Consider the following 14,150-nt stretch of genomic DNA (forward strand, 5'->3'; position numbering starts at 1 on the left):
GGTTGAACTATACTGAACAATTATATGTAAAGTGTTGCTCCCATGTTTCATGAGCCGAAATAAATTAGCCCAGAAATGTTCCATATGCACAAAAAGCGTATTTCTCTCAAATGTGTTTACATCCTTGTTAGTGAGTTTCTCCTTTGCGAAGATAATCCATCCACCTGACAAGTGTGGCATATCAAGAAGCTGATTAAACAGCATGATCATTACACAGGTACACCTTGTGATGGGGACAATAAAAGGCCACTAAAATGTGCAGTTTTATCACATAACACAATGCCACAGATGTCTCAAGTTGAGGGAGCATGCAATTGGCATGCTGATTGCAGGAATGTCCATCAAAGCGGTTGCCAGAGAATTTAATGTTAATTTCTCTACCATAAGCCACCTCTGTCGTTTCAGAGAATTTGGCAGTACGTCCAACCGGTCTCACAACCGCAGACCTCGTGTAACCACGCCAGCCCAGGTCCTCCACATCCGGCTTCTTCACCAACGGGATGGTCGGAGACCAGCCATCAAGACAGCTGATGAAACTGGATTATTTCTGCCTGAAATATAGCCCTATTGAGAAAAAAAAAAAACTCATTCTGATTGGATGGGCCTGTCTCCCAAGTGGGTGGGCCCAGGCCCCAGCCATGTGAAATCCAGATTAGGGGCTAGTTAATTTATATCAACTGACTGATTTGCATATATGAACAGTAACTCTGCAAAATTATTTATAATGTAGCATTTATATTTTTGTTCAGTATATTGGTGTTGACTTGTTTCAGGGACACATGTTGATCAAAATGGACATATTTGTTCAATGACATTTCAGTTCTTTGGATCATCAATAATATGCCTTCTCTACAACAGCACCATCAATTGGAATATATTAGAATGCATTTCACTAGTCACAACAGTTCTGATACAGTACGGAACTTGAAAGGTTGGTGAACAAGCATTGATTATCAAACAAATGTAACCAACTGAAGAACATTTTAATAGTTCAATGTGTACCATTAGATGTATCAAAATTTCAACCCTCACCATCTTGCAAGGCAGCCTGAGATAGCCTTGACTTTCCATACCAGACTGGCTCTACTGCTCTTCCCACTTAGCAATTCCTCACCCTATGCAACATAGACAGACAAAAGGGTCGTTGAGAGCTTTTATTGGAAGGTGGAGGAAACATCTCAAACCATTTGAGTGCAAATGAAAAGCAACATTCCATCCTGTACATGTATTTACAGATGCACTGGCGCGTCGATGCACCTAAGGGGCAGGGTCAACTCAGTGGGTACAGGTTAGGATGGTGAGCACACCTGATACCGCATCATTACACTCTTGCACTATACATTTTCTACATGCTTTAGTTTCAGTTTGAAGGAATGTATTATGCCCTAAAACAGACTTGAGCCACCGGGAAGAGTACCCAAGCCAGGAAGTACTGTAGCCTATACCAAAGTCTGATGAACCATCATCTTACATTTTGATTTGGTGTGATCGGTCTTCAACAAAAAAAAATGAAACAAAAAACACCTTTGTGATTTGATGAATTATGTGCATCAAATCATCTGCAGCAGGACATCTTAGATACGAGTCACCGATAACTGGTCCAAGGACTACAGTACCCAAAATGCACCCAATGTTAAACACTTTATGGCTACGTCTCAATGGTCCAAAGTGTCTTTCTCCATTAATTTCCTCTCCTTCATCTGAACCACAGCAGATAGGTGAAAGCAAACTCCTGCCTGGTAAGCATCCACCACATTTCCCTGTCTTTATGTACATAACTACCTCAAATATATCATGCCCTTGCACATTGATCTGGGACTCCCTGTATAGAGCTTCATTCTTGTGTATTTTATTCCTCTCAGGTTGCCATTTTTCTCTCTGCATCGTTGCAAAGGGCAGTAAGCATTCCACTGGAAAGTGTACACCTGTTGTATTAAATGTGACAAATATTAGGGGTTTCACCTCTTCTCTATTCAGATCAGTATAGACAAAGGAGAGGAAGACTCCATATTGAGATGCATACCAAGACATTACAGCTCATCTCTGCCCATTTCCATTTTAGGTGTGGCACTTACAAGCAGTCCTATTCCCTATAAAACTATCTTTGCTTCATTCATTCATTCAAAAAAAAAAAAAAAAAAAAAAAAAAAAAAAAAAAAAAAAAAAAAAAAAAAAAGGACTTACCCAATGTGGGAATTACCAATATCATATCACAACCCTCATTTCACAGTATGTCAAGTTGACACAGATGAGTAGTACAGACAGCTTGTTTTCCATGATGGAAACCAGAGGGCGGGTGGGGTGGGGCACAATTGAATGAATGGATACTTTTTGTGTGGCACCAAGGTCTTGCGATCTCTCGAGGCAAACAAATCATTTTAAAAAAACTAAATCAATATGCAAGAGTCCAAATTCAGTTTCTTTAGAGTCTATTGTAGAAAAAGAGGGAAATGACAAGTTGAAGATCAGTAAAGCAAGTTCTTGGATTCATTTCTCCTCTTCTGCCTTTTCCTCTTTCTTTTCCTCAGGTGTCTTGGGCTTGTCGTCCTTTACAGATAGTGCCTCCAGTTTCTCTGCCACTTTGTTTGCACGGTCAACGTTTCCTCCTGCAGAGAAGTACAGAAAGATGAGACATGAACTCTTCGTCAGTGTGGTGTCACAGTGGCCAAGATGAGGCTCCACACCAAATGTATTTAGAAAGCCCTTTTTACATCAGCAGATGTCACAAAGTGCATATACAGAAACCCAGCCCAAAACACCAAAAAGCAAGCAATGCAGATGTAGAAAAGGGTGGCTACACATCAACAGTGCACGGTAACAGTCCTCTTCATTTAAGAGCATGTTTTAGGGCATTGGGGATGTCTGCCATTTCAATGACTAAGAATATTCCAGTTTGAGTTTTTCCCAAGACTTCTCGTTCCACCGATACATTACGCAAGGTTAATCTACTGAGTAGTGATTAACATGTGACCTGCTCAACAATGGATGTTCTTTGTCATTAATATTACAGAGAAAACAATTCTAAGTGTGCCAGAACATACCAACATTAGCCTAACAGTAGGCCAGCGAGTTGTTACATTCTGTATGTTAATTTAGCAGACATAAAAAGTTCTGGGCTGGAGTGAGCAGCAGAGAACAGAGTATTGTCTGCATACTGACTGAAAGAATGTGGGAGAAAAGAAATGTACACCAACCTGATCCATCTTGAGATTTTCTGACTTCCTCCTTGCATTCATCGAACTTCACCTTAAATTTCTGAGCGTCTGAAAAGGACAGAAGTTATTTGAAACCCCAGCCACACTTTTTGCATGAGAAAGCTGACTGAATTGTTAAAAGCTAAACGCAGTGACTAAAATAGACATGTTGTCACGCTCACTTTCTGCATTGAGGAAACGTATTGCCAGGAGTTCAGGTTTGGGATGCTCATCAGCGAAGTCGGCGAGTGTGTTCCATACCCAGGCCCTGTCGCTGCCAGCGTTGGGCTTCAGCTCCATCACAGGAAAAACTGAAAGAGCAGAAGATGAAAAGGAATTAGGCCTCTGACTCAGAGACAATGACTTGTTTTTCTTATACCTCACCATCATGTCATTCTTAGAATGGTAATTCGGTGGGTGGACAGGCAGCATGCATGGGTTAACGAAAAGGTTTCAGTCCAACACACACACGCTAGACAGCAGTGATAAACACTACTGGTTGAGACAGGGAGTCTTCCGTGACTCACTGTTGTGATTGGCGCAGATCTTCAAGGTCCGGTCTCTCCTCATCAATAGGCGGATGGTGCCCTTCTCTTTGTGTTTCAGGAGCTTGACGTCGCCTGTGCCGCGCTCCTTCCACTCTGGTGGGTCGTTCTCAGACGCAAAACGGTAGAGCTTCGCACGCCTGAGGGGAGAGACAATATGGGTAGAATGATGAAGCTGTGCATGGAATCAGTGACAATACCTGGGTGACAGAGGCAGGGCTCTATGCCAACTTTTTTTTTTTTTTTTTTTTAGATATACAAGGAGCATGTGTGCTTACGTTGAAAAATATAGGCACACACAAAGAAATTTAGGAGCAACACGAAAAACATTTGAGGTAATAATTTTTCCTAGGTGCATTGGGGATCCTAAATTAAAATTCCAGGTCACACAGCAAACTATTTAGGAGCTTGGGAGAGTAAAATATTCCACACTGTAGAGCCCTGAGAGGGCTGGATGGTTTCATAACACTTGAGGTGAATCCTTACTTCCAATTTAGTAAAACAAATTATTTAAGTCTCCCATTGACAGTGCATGCCTAAGTGCAAATTCAACAAATTTAGAAGGTAAGTTCGATATAAGGATTCAGCCCTAAATGAATTACAAATTAAGTATTGCACAATGATTTAGGCTATTCAAGGTTTTCATCATCAGCTTACATTTTGAACAGTTCCTCCTCGTCCTCCTCTAGCGTCTTCACATCCTGCTCTGGAAGAGACACGATGGGCTCATAATGGGGATCGTGGTTTGATTCTTCTGCATTGTCTGTTGAAGTCTCCTGCTCTTCTGGTGTTTCCTATGAAACAAGATTTACACACACGTTAACCCACGAAGGTAGATGTCTGCTCCCGCACTGAAATGTAATTAGCATATTATTATTTTTTTAACAGCGAGAGATAAGATATATTTTTGCATCGGGTGCATCTCAATCCACCGCAACCGCCTATGCAACCCTTCCATATCAGTGGTGAAAGGTGACAACGCTGTGTTTGTCAGACCATGAGACATCCCAAAAAATCTGTCTACTCACAAAATTGTCTGTAGCATCCGACCAATTTAGCCTACAAACTGTTATGACACCTCGACGGAAAGATGACTCACAATGACGTTCTCCGTTTTGCTCTACAACCCTGGGACCGAAGTCGGTACAGCCGATCTGACAACTTCTGTCTGTGGTGTCCAAAAATAGTTTGGGCTACACACTAACATGACCCCTCTGTGTAAAGGTGAGACTCTCACGAACAGGTCGGTTGTTAAGCTCTAGGATGCCCACAGGTCTGACAAGACACTTTTGAAGGTCCCCTGGTACCAGTTGAAAAAAATGTATTTAAGTACATTTTTTACTGAACCTTTATTTTACTAGGCAAGTCAAGAACAAATTCTTATTTACAATGACGGCCTACTCCGGCCAAACCCTAACCCAGATGACGCTGGGCCAATTGTGCGCCGCCCTATGGTACTCCCAATCACGACTGGTTGTGATACAGCCTGGAATTGAACCAGGGTCTGTAGTGACACCTTCAGCACTGAGATACAATGCCTTAGACCGCTGCGCCACTTGGGAACCCTGATTAAGTGACAAATTAAACACATGTAAAAAAATAATATTCTTGTACTGTAGCTGACCTAAAAAATAAATTCCATATAGCTTAGTACATCCCCCGTCCAGCTTAAACTCTTAGTTTCACCTGGATTGTCCTCTTGTTTCAAGTTAGTGAAATGTACTTTACTAGTCAATGTATTAGACTGTAAAAACAGTAGGCTCCACCAACTAACTGCAGAGGGAGGTGAATAGGGGGATTTGAGAGATCAGGCTTCGAGGTTATCTTTTGTGTGCAATTTGCTGTGGCAACTGAACTTAGTGGTGCTGAGCCAAGCATCTTTGCTGCTGGATGGCTTTCTAAAAGGCCTTGCAAATCATATGATCTCACACTTCCTACAGAACATGATAATATGGCCTAACATGACATAAAAACGCTCAAGAGGAGAGGAAGAGAAAATTGAAGCAAGTCGACAATAAATTACAAAACAATAACTTTTATGTTAGCTGGACAACTAGGCCCAATTTAAACAAATAACTGACGTTAGTTCTGTTTTTACATGAGTTAGCCAAATTTGCAGTCAGCTACCAAAAAACTACCGTGACACAAATATCAGCAAGCCATCTTGCTAGATACTACTTTAAGATGAATTGATTAACGTTAACTGCCTGAACAAAATGTATGAAAGGGGCGCGAGGCTCCATGCGTTCCGAGTAACGTAACTGTATGGCTAGCAACATGTCTCCGTACAAGACTAGCAAGTCATTTCAATCGTTGTCTTGTTACGTTAGCTAATGAAGTTTCGGCTTGATTATATAGCTAACAGTGCCATAACTCAAACAGTATGTCAATGTTCACTTATTTTCTAGCTAGATAGATGGTAAACACACGCTGAGAAAGTTGACATTCCTTTCGGCCTGGTGTTAGCAAGCCAGCCAGCTAACGTTAGCTAGGCCATTCGGAAAAGTACCAAGCTAGCAAGTTAGTTAACTGGAGATGGAAAATAGGTTTAACCATCGTGTCAATGACATATAGCTAGTTAAATGCAATTATCCACTCTTAAATAAAAATGCAAACAAACATTGTAAGCTCAGGACACTTCCACAATATTGCCATTTAAAAATATGCTAACGTTAACTAGCTAGTTAACTGGCTTTTGTTAGCTAACGTGTTAGCTAGCTGACTAACAATTACTGTCAGGATAACATACAACTAGGTTCAAAGCCAACTATTGTACATGGATGTATACCCAAATACATATTAGGTTTAAATGATCATTTTGAAAATAGTAGTTGCACGATTATACCACAGACAATCAAATATTTAGATAACTGTTCTGTTAGCTAGCTAACTAGATGGCTAGTTAGCCAGCCATTTAGCTTTGGAGCAGATATAAAGGGCGGCAAGTATCGAGTTACCCACTTTTCTGACATATACAACAAAGGTATAACTGATTGACCATTGCCAGTAAGTCATTGTTTTGAGACCAATTTACACTTTAGACCTTCAATACTGATGCTTAACGAGGTTGTTAAAAATCAGCATCCCTAGCCGGCACAACCCTAGCAAGATAAACTTTGAGAATGCCAATCAAAACATCACAATTGAAATTAAATTTACATTTAATTAAATGGACGGAACACAAATAGGTTTAAAACTCACAAACGTACCTTCGGATCTGCCATGTTAATGTAGATGTTTGTAGATTACGGAATTTAGTTTGATTGATTCAAAACCAAACTCTCCGTTCGCCTTGAGTTCCTCTCTTCGTGCTATGGATTTCGCGCGTCGAAATGTCCCATTCGCGTTTCCTCCATCCCAGCATCCCCCCCTTTCGACACAATTTTAAAGGGCTCTAAAGCGTATAAAATGCTCTAGAAATGTCATGATGGTATGTGTGATATTATTTTACGAAACATGAATACACTCGGTGTATTATTGTTTTCTTTATTAAAAATGGTAATATACTTGCATTGCAATGCACTCGAGTACTGCAGACATCTCATTCTGTGTTGTAAAATGGTAACTGTGAAATGTTGCTACATATCTCAAAAGTGGCATGTGTGGTTAAAACATTGGATAGATAGGTAACTAGCTAGAAACAATTTCTGTGTCAACAAAAGTAACAACCTGACAGTGGCTAACGCCAACAACAACCCATTCACTTTTTTTGTAGATCAAGCAGCTTCCTCACTTCCTGTCTCAGAAAAAATAGAATATTTTTATAGAGTTATCCCGCTATTACACAAGTAACAGGAATCATGGAGAATATGCATCTTCTATATTTTCAGTTGAAGAATCCAGTGATGAAATTGTTTCTAGCTTCGTGTCGAAGTTCATATTAGCACGTGTCCCACAATATGGCAGCCCGTTGTTTATTCTAGTTATCATTGAATTCCCCATAAAACAAATGTTCTTCATCGGAGAAAAAGTGAAGGTAACTTGGTTGTTTGCTTTTATGTATAGTAATTTCATAGGTAAAAAAAAAGAAAGTCGGTGCTATATTAAGTTCCTGCTTTTAAAAATGTGCTTTGCTAAATCTTCTTTATAGCCACTTTGCTACACTAATTGTAACAACTCTGTAAGGTCTGTGAGAGTTTCAGGTTTCTTTGATGCATACCTAAAGCAGTGCAGAAATAATGTATGTGTAAAATGTGTATTTTGACATGAAATGCAGACTGATAGTCCAGATGAACTACCCCCACTAACAAGAACAGGACAGATGTTGGTGACTTCCCAGTGAATGTTTCTCCATTACTGAAAGAGACGAATGCATCTGACCCCAAAGAACATTTAATATAGGGGGGGGGACAAAAGAGCCAGTAGATGTGACGGACGGGGTGAAAACAGATGAACACGAAGCTGAAGGAGGAGGAGAAAGCAGCCTCTTTTCCGACCCTAATATTTTGTACAGCTACGTCCAAGTGGACATCTTCACCTCTGAGATTTTCAAAGAATGAGGAGGAGAGGGACAAGGCCATGAAGATGGTGCATGGCATGCAGTGGAAAGGCCGGGTGCTCACTGCACCTGGCCAAACCCAAGGCTGACCCTATCCTCAAGAAGAGGGGTTGGGATGATGCCGGGCAACCCCCTCTCCAAGCAGCAGGACCCAGAGCAGGATGTGGCACCCCTCAGTGTGCAGATTGCCAACGTGGTGGTGCCACTGTGGAACGTACCTTATGATGAGCAGCTGAGGAGGAAGAAGCAGGAGGTGGAGGGGGTGCTGCAGAGACTGGTTAGGTACAGAGACATGTATAAACCCATGCCATGTGTGGCTTTGGTTCACTTACAAAGAATGGCCTTAAGTGGGGCATTGATAGGATTACTGCAGTCGATTGCATTATATCCTGTTTATTATTATATCCAGCCATGAAAGACACCAAAGAAATGTACTAATGAGATTACTTTATTGTTGTCCTTCCTTTGTTCTAATGAACAGAACAATTGGTTGTCTTTATTTGAGTATGTCTTCGTTAACAATTGATAAAGAGGAAAGGTGTGTAACTCAAACCAAACATAGGAAAACTGACTGTGCATCATGTTGTTTTTATGTCCTCCCCTTTTCTGTTCAGATAAATGGGCAACACCAACAAAGCGATGCTGCTCTGGCTGTTTGTTCAGAAGAAGCTGCCCTCTGGATGACATTCACCCATATCCATCTCAGGTACAATGCCTACTGTAGAATTGCTCTTGAAAAATCCCTTCAGAACCTCTCTCTGAGTGCTGTTGTTCTGAAACCCCCAGGCTGTTAGGCCTATATGTGGCTGCCTGACCTGGCAACCTTGGATGAACCTTTGCAGTTGCTGAAAGAAGCTGAAATTAAATCCAGATGCACTCTGACATTTTGGTCATCCTATTGAATAAGTGAGTCTTTCAGCTACCAACAATGGGTTTGACAACCTAGTGTCTTCACAAAATACATGCACTGACTGTACTCCCTGTTTGGGTATGCACAACTTTGACCCTAATCCTCTTTCCCCTACTCTTATCATGCAGACTGAATACAGGAACAAGTGTGAATTCGTCATTGGTATTGGAGCGAATGGAGAAGATGATAAGACCATAGGCTTCAGACTGGGGAAGTACAAAGGGGGCTCCTGTGGTAGTGTTTCTTAGATTAGAACGCATAAATGTGTACATTTCTTTACCACAGCCCAAGCTTGTGTATAACTGAACAATGTGAAAAAAGTGAAAGTGACTCCTTTCAAATCCTGTCAGTCATTTAACTGTTTATTAGGGATTCTCTTGCCCTTTTTCGACTCTGCAGAAATCAAATACCCTGAAGAGCCTCTGTGAAAGAGTATTTCACAGAGGATGACAAAGAGTGATGTAACCGCTCTGTACTTTTTTTCAGCGAGACAAAGGTAAGATCATCAGAAAAACAACCAAGTTAACGGTGCAATAATGCACATGGGAATGTTGTGATTGACAGATAATGTTCGTTTCACAAAGGCAATCCCCTAACCCAGAGGACTTGACGTGTGAGCTGGTAGCTGGAGAGGAGTGTATTCATGAGGAGCTTCTGGGCCTGGAGTTCAGGATATCCCCTTATTACTTTTTCCAGGTGAGTATCCCATGTCATGTACAGTGCCTTGCGAAAGTATTTGGCCCCCTTGAACTTTGCGACCTTTTGCCACATTTCAGGCTTCAAACATAAAGATATAAAACTGTATTTTTTTGTGAAGAATCAACAACAAGTGGGACACAATCATGAAGTGGAACGACATTTATTGGATATTTCAAACTTTTTTAACAAATCAAAAACTGAAAAATTGGGCGTGCAAAATTATTCAGCCCCTTTACTTTCAGTGCAGCAAACTCTCTCCAGAAGTTCAGTGAGGATCTCTGAATGATCCAATGTTGACCTAAATGACTAATGATGATAAATACAATCCACCTGTGTGTAATCAAGTCTCCGTATAAATGCACCTGCACTGTGATAGTCTCCGAGGTCCGTTAAAAGCGCAGAGAGCATAATAAAGAACAAGGAACACACCAGGCAGGTCCGAGATACTGTTGTGAAGAAGTTTAAAGCCGGATTTGGATACAAAAAGATTTCCCAGGCTTTAAACATCCCAAGGAGCACTGTGCAAGCGATAATATTGAAATGGAAGGAGTATCAGACCACTGCAAATCTACCAAGACCTGGCCGTCCCTCTAAACTTTCAGCTCATACAAGGAGAAGACTGATCAGACAGAGATGCAGCCAAGAGGCCCATGATCACTCTGGATTAACTGCAGAGATCTACAGCTGAGGTGGGAGACTCTGTCCATAGGACAACAATCAGTCGTATATTGCACAAATCTGGCCTTTATGGAAGAGTGGCAAGAAGAAAGCCATTTCTTAAAGATATCCATAAAAAGTGTCGTTTAAAGTTTGCCACAAGCCACCTGGGAGACACACCAAACATGTGGAAGAAGGTGCTCTGGTCAGATGAAACCAAAATTGAACTTTTTGGCAACAATGCAAAACGTTATGTTTGGCGTAAAAGCAACACAGCTCATCACCCTGAACACACCATACCCACTGTCAAACATGGTGGTGGCAGCATCATGGTTTGGGCCTGCTTTTCTTCAGCAGGGACAGGGAAGATGGTTAAAATTGATGGGAAGATGTATGGAGCCAAATACAGGACCATTCTGGAAGAAAACCTGATGGAGTCTGCAAAAGACCTGAGACTGGGATGGAGATTTGTCTTCCAACAAGACAATGATCCAAAACATAAAGCAAAATCTACAATGGAATGGTTCAAAAATAAACATATCCAGGTGTTAGAATGGCCAAGTCAAAGTCCAGACCTGAATCCAATCGAGAATCTGTGGAAAGAACTGAAAACTGCTGTTCAAATGCTCTCCATCCAACCTCACTGAGCTCGAGCTGTTTTGCAAGGAGGAATGGGAAAAAATTCCAGTCTCTCGATGTGCAAAACTGATAGAGACATACCCCAAGCGACTTACAGCTGTCATCGCAGCAAAAGGTGGCACTACAAAGTATTAACTTAAGGGGGCTGAATAATTTTGCACGCCCAATTTTTCAGTTTTTGATTTGTTAAAAAGTTTGAAATATCCAATAAATGTCATTCCACTTCATGATTGTGTGCCACTTGTTGTTGATTCTTCACAAAAAAATACAGTTTTATATTTTTATGTTTGAAGCCTGAAATGTGGCAAAAGGTCGCAAAGTTCAAGGGGGCCGAATACTTTCGCAAGGCACTGTATCATAGCTGTAGACTCTTCATCCTTTTTACCCACCATCTTCGGTCCATTTGGCATTATTAAATTGAGCTCCAGGAAGTTGTATTTCCTCAGCCCTTTTAAGAGCATCTCATCCAAGTTAGTGTCTCTGAAGTATGGCATTACAATGATTTATAGCTGTATAATATGTCACTGAGCAGGTGAACACAGGGGCAGCAGAGTTGCTGTCCTCAGCTGTAGGAGAATGGGCCCAGCTGGACAAGGACAGCACTGTGCTGGATGTATGCTGCAGAGCAGGAACCATTGGCATCTCCCTGGAGAAGCTACTATAGAGCATGGTTTCCCAAATTTGGTCCTGCCCCCCATGGGTGCATGTTTTGGTTGTTGCCCTAACAATACACAGCTGATTTAAATAACCAACTCATTATCAAGCTTTGATTATTTTAATCAGCTGTGTAGTGCTGGGGGGGCTGAGTTTGGGAAACCGTGCTATTGAGAGCTGCAGGGGGAATGTTTTTAAACTTTTAAATAAGGGCTCATGGCATCGTACATACAGTTGAAGTCAGAAGTTTACATACACCTTAGCCAAATACATTTAAATTCAGTTTTTCACAATTCCTGACATTTAATCCTAGTACAAATTCCCTGTCTTAGGATCACCACTTTTATATTAAGAATGTGAAAATCACATTCCCAGTGGGTCAGAAGTTTACACGCACTCAATTAGTATTTGGTGGCATTGCCTTTCAATTGTTTAACTTGGGTCAAATGTTTCGGGTAGCCTTCCACAATAAGTTGGGGGAATTTTGGCCCATTCCTCCTGACATCGCTGGTGCAACTGAGTCAGGTTTGTAGGCCTTGCTTGCACACGCTTTTTCAGTTCTGCCCACAAATTTTCGTCAGACTAGAAGACATTTCTCCAAAAAGTACAATCTTTGGTCAACATTTATTTTTTCTGAGGTATTGGCTGATTTCTTCTGATTTTCCCATGATGTCAAGCAAAGAGGCACTGAGTTTGAAGGTAGGCCTTGAAAGACATCCACAGGTACACCTCCAATTGACTCAAATTATGTCAATTAGCATATCAGAAGCTTCTAAAGCCATGACATAATTTTTGGGAATTTTCCAAGCTGTTAAAAAGGCACAGTCAACTTAGTGTATGTAAACTTCTGACCCACTGGAATTTTGATACAGTGAATAAGTGAAATACTCTGTCTATAAACAATTGTTGGAAAAATTACTTGTCATACACAAAGTAGCTGTCCTAACCGATTTGCCAAAACTATAGTTTGTTAACAAGAAATTTGTGGAGTGGTTGGAAAACGAGTTTTAATGACTCGAACCTAAGTCTATTTGAAACACAACCTTGATTACAGCAACGGTATGGATGAATCTGTCTGGTAATGTGTGACGAAGGAAAAGTCATTTACTCTGTTGACACAGTCTTTCTGTTTCCTGCAGGGGGTGAGGAAAGTGATTGGCATAGAGATGTTTCAGGAAACAGAGAAGGACGCCAAAGTCAATGGTAAGAGGTATAATCAGATTGGTCAAGCTGCACCAATGTGCCCAAAGTTATTCAGTCCTCAATCATTTTGCAGTAACGGTATGAGAGCAAAAACCTCACTGTGACTAAAACGTTTCAGGGCTGATTAACATTGAGTTCCATTGTGGAAAGGCTGCTGAAGACATTTCAAATGGTGCTCAGCACTGTCATATCCCCAAACGTCACAGCCATCGTGGACCCACCCAGAGCAGACCTACGTATGCTCAAAAAGATACTGGAGCCTCTCTCCCACACATTCTATCAGTTTGTCAATGCACTGTATTGCTCAATTGTGTGGAAGGAGAAACACTAATTGATCAACTACCTAATGTCTAGATCCCAAGGTCATTCTGGCAATCAGAGCATGTGAAGAGGCTGGTTTATGTGGCATGCGATGCTAAGGCTGCCATGAACAACTTTATTGAGTGAGGTAGAAAATCCTGCATGAGCAGGCCATTCATCCAGTATGGTGTCTCCATGGGGGTGGTGAAACTGATTCTAAATCCGATCTCTTCTGTGTAGTCTTTGCAGGGCTCCCTCTAACGGTGTACGTGGAGCTCCTTTCCATCCGGTTCGGGCCATGGCTGTGAACCTCTTCCCCTAGACTACACACTGAGATGCTGCCGCTCTTTTAGATGGTGAACTAGTTTCCAGAGCACCAGCAACAAACTGGAAGACGAGGCTGAGGGAACCAGCAACAAACCGGAAGAGATTTTCATTTTACCTTACCTGAAATAATGACAACAGGGTATGTTTTGTACTTACTGTACATGTTCTAAACAGAAGCATTGTCAGCAAAGTCCATGGGGAAGTAGATAGTTATCTACCACATAGTGCCTTCAGAAAGTATTCACACCCCTGGACTTTTTCCACATTTTGTTAACAAGTGGGATTAAAATGAGATTAGTCATTTTCTGTCAATCTGCACAAAATATTCTTTGGGGGGGGGGGGCAAGTTTTGATTAGATAAGTATTCAACACGTTAGAATCACCTTTGCCAACGATTACAGCTGTGGTTCTTTCTGGGTAAGTCTTACAAGCTTTGCACGACATTCTTTAGAAAATTCTTCAAGCTCTGTCAAGTTGGTTGTTGATCATTGCTTGACAGTGATTTAAGTGAAAACTAACTAGAC

The 14,150-nt window shown here is 41.3% G+C and overlaps 2 protein-coding genes and 1 non-coding gene across 9 annotated transcripts; 1 reads left to right on the forward strand and 2 right to left on the reverse strand.

The window, feature by feature from the left end:
• Nucleotides 1-1,140: 1,140 nt before the first annotated feature.
• On the reverse strand, nt 1,141-7,067 carry LOC135543350 (ran-specific GTPase-activating protein-like). Its single transcript, XM_064970545.1, has 6 exons — nt 6,949-7,067; nt 4,397-4,533; nt 3,722-3,879; nt 3,377-3,505; nt 3,195-3,263; nt 1,141-2,606 (listed from the first exon to the last, which is right to left on the reverse strand). The coding sequence occupies exons 1-6, from the start codon at nt 6,961-6,963 to the stop codon at nt 2,488-2,490; spliced, it is 627 nt and encodes a 208-aa protein (XP_064826617.1). The 5' UTR covers nt 6,964-7,067; the 3' UTR covers nt 1,141-2,487.
• LOC135551762 (small nucleolar RNA SNORA77) lies at nt 3,022-3,151 on the reverse strand. Its single transcript, XR_010457369.1, has one exon. It is a non-coding gene; the product is annotated as a small nucleolar RNA SNORA77 (small nucleolar RNA).
• A 14-nt stretch (nt 7,068-7,081) lies between the features above and the next one.
• Nucleotides 7,082-13,938, forward strand: LOC135543357 (tRNA (uracil-5-)-methyltransferase homolog A-like). Of its 7 annotated transcripts, none has more exons than XR_010456210.1 (9): nt 7,082-7,169; nt 8,852-8,943; nt 9,024-9,143; nt 9,276-9,643; nt 9,732-9,843; nt 12,936-12,999; nt 13,118-13,235; nt 13,354-13,447; nt 13,540-13,938. XR_010456210.1 is itself a non-coding variant. In XM_064970572.1 (8 exons), the coding sequence occupies exons 4-7, from the start codon at nt 9,594-9,596 to the stop codon at nt 13,416-13,418; spliced, it is 291 nt and encodes a 96-aa protein (XP_064826644.1). In that variant the 5' UTR covers nt 7,467-7,715; nt 8,852-8,943; nt 9,024-9,143; nt 9,276-9,593; the 3' UTR covers nt 13,419-13,447; nt 13,540-13,938. The 7 variants fall into 7 exon arrangements, 3 of the variants coding, with proteins under 3 accessions (XP_064826644.1, XP_064826651.1, XP_064826634.1); XR_010456206.1 differs by lacking the exon at nt 7,082-7,169 and adding an exon at nt 7,466-7,715 and having other exon boundaries at nt 13,354-13,442; XR_010456205.1 differs by lacking the exon at nt 7,082-7,169 and adding an exon at nt 7,467-7,715.
• Nucleotides 13,939-14,150: the final 212 nt, after the last annotated feature.

The sequence above is a fragment of the Oncorhynchus masou genome, chromosome 1, assembly GCF_036934945.1.
Source record: "Oncorhynchus masou masou isolate Uvic2021 chromosome 1, UVic_Omas_1.1, whole genome shotgun sequence".
NCBI classification, from domain to species: domain Eukaryota; kingdom Metazoa; phylum Chordata; class Actinopteri; order Salmoniformes; family Salmonidae; genus Oncorhynchus; species Oncorhynchus masou.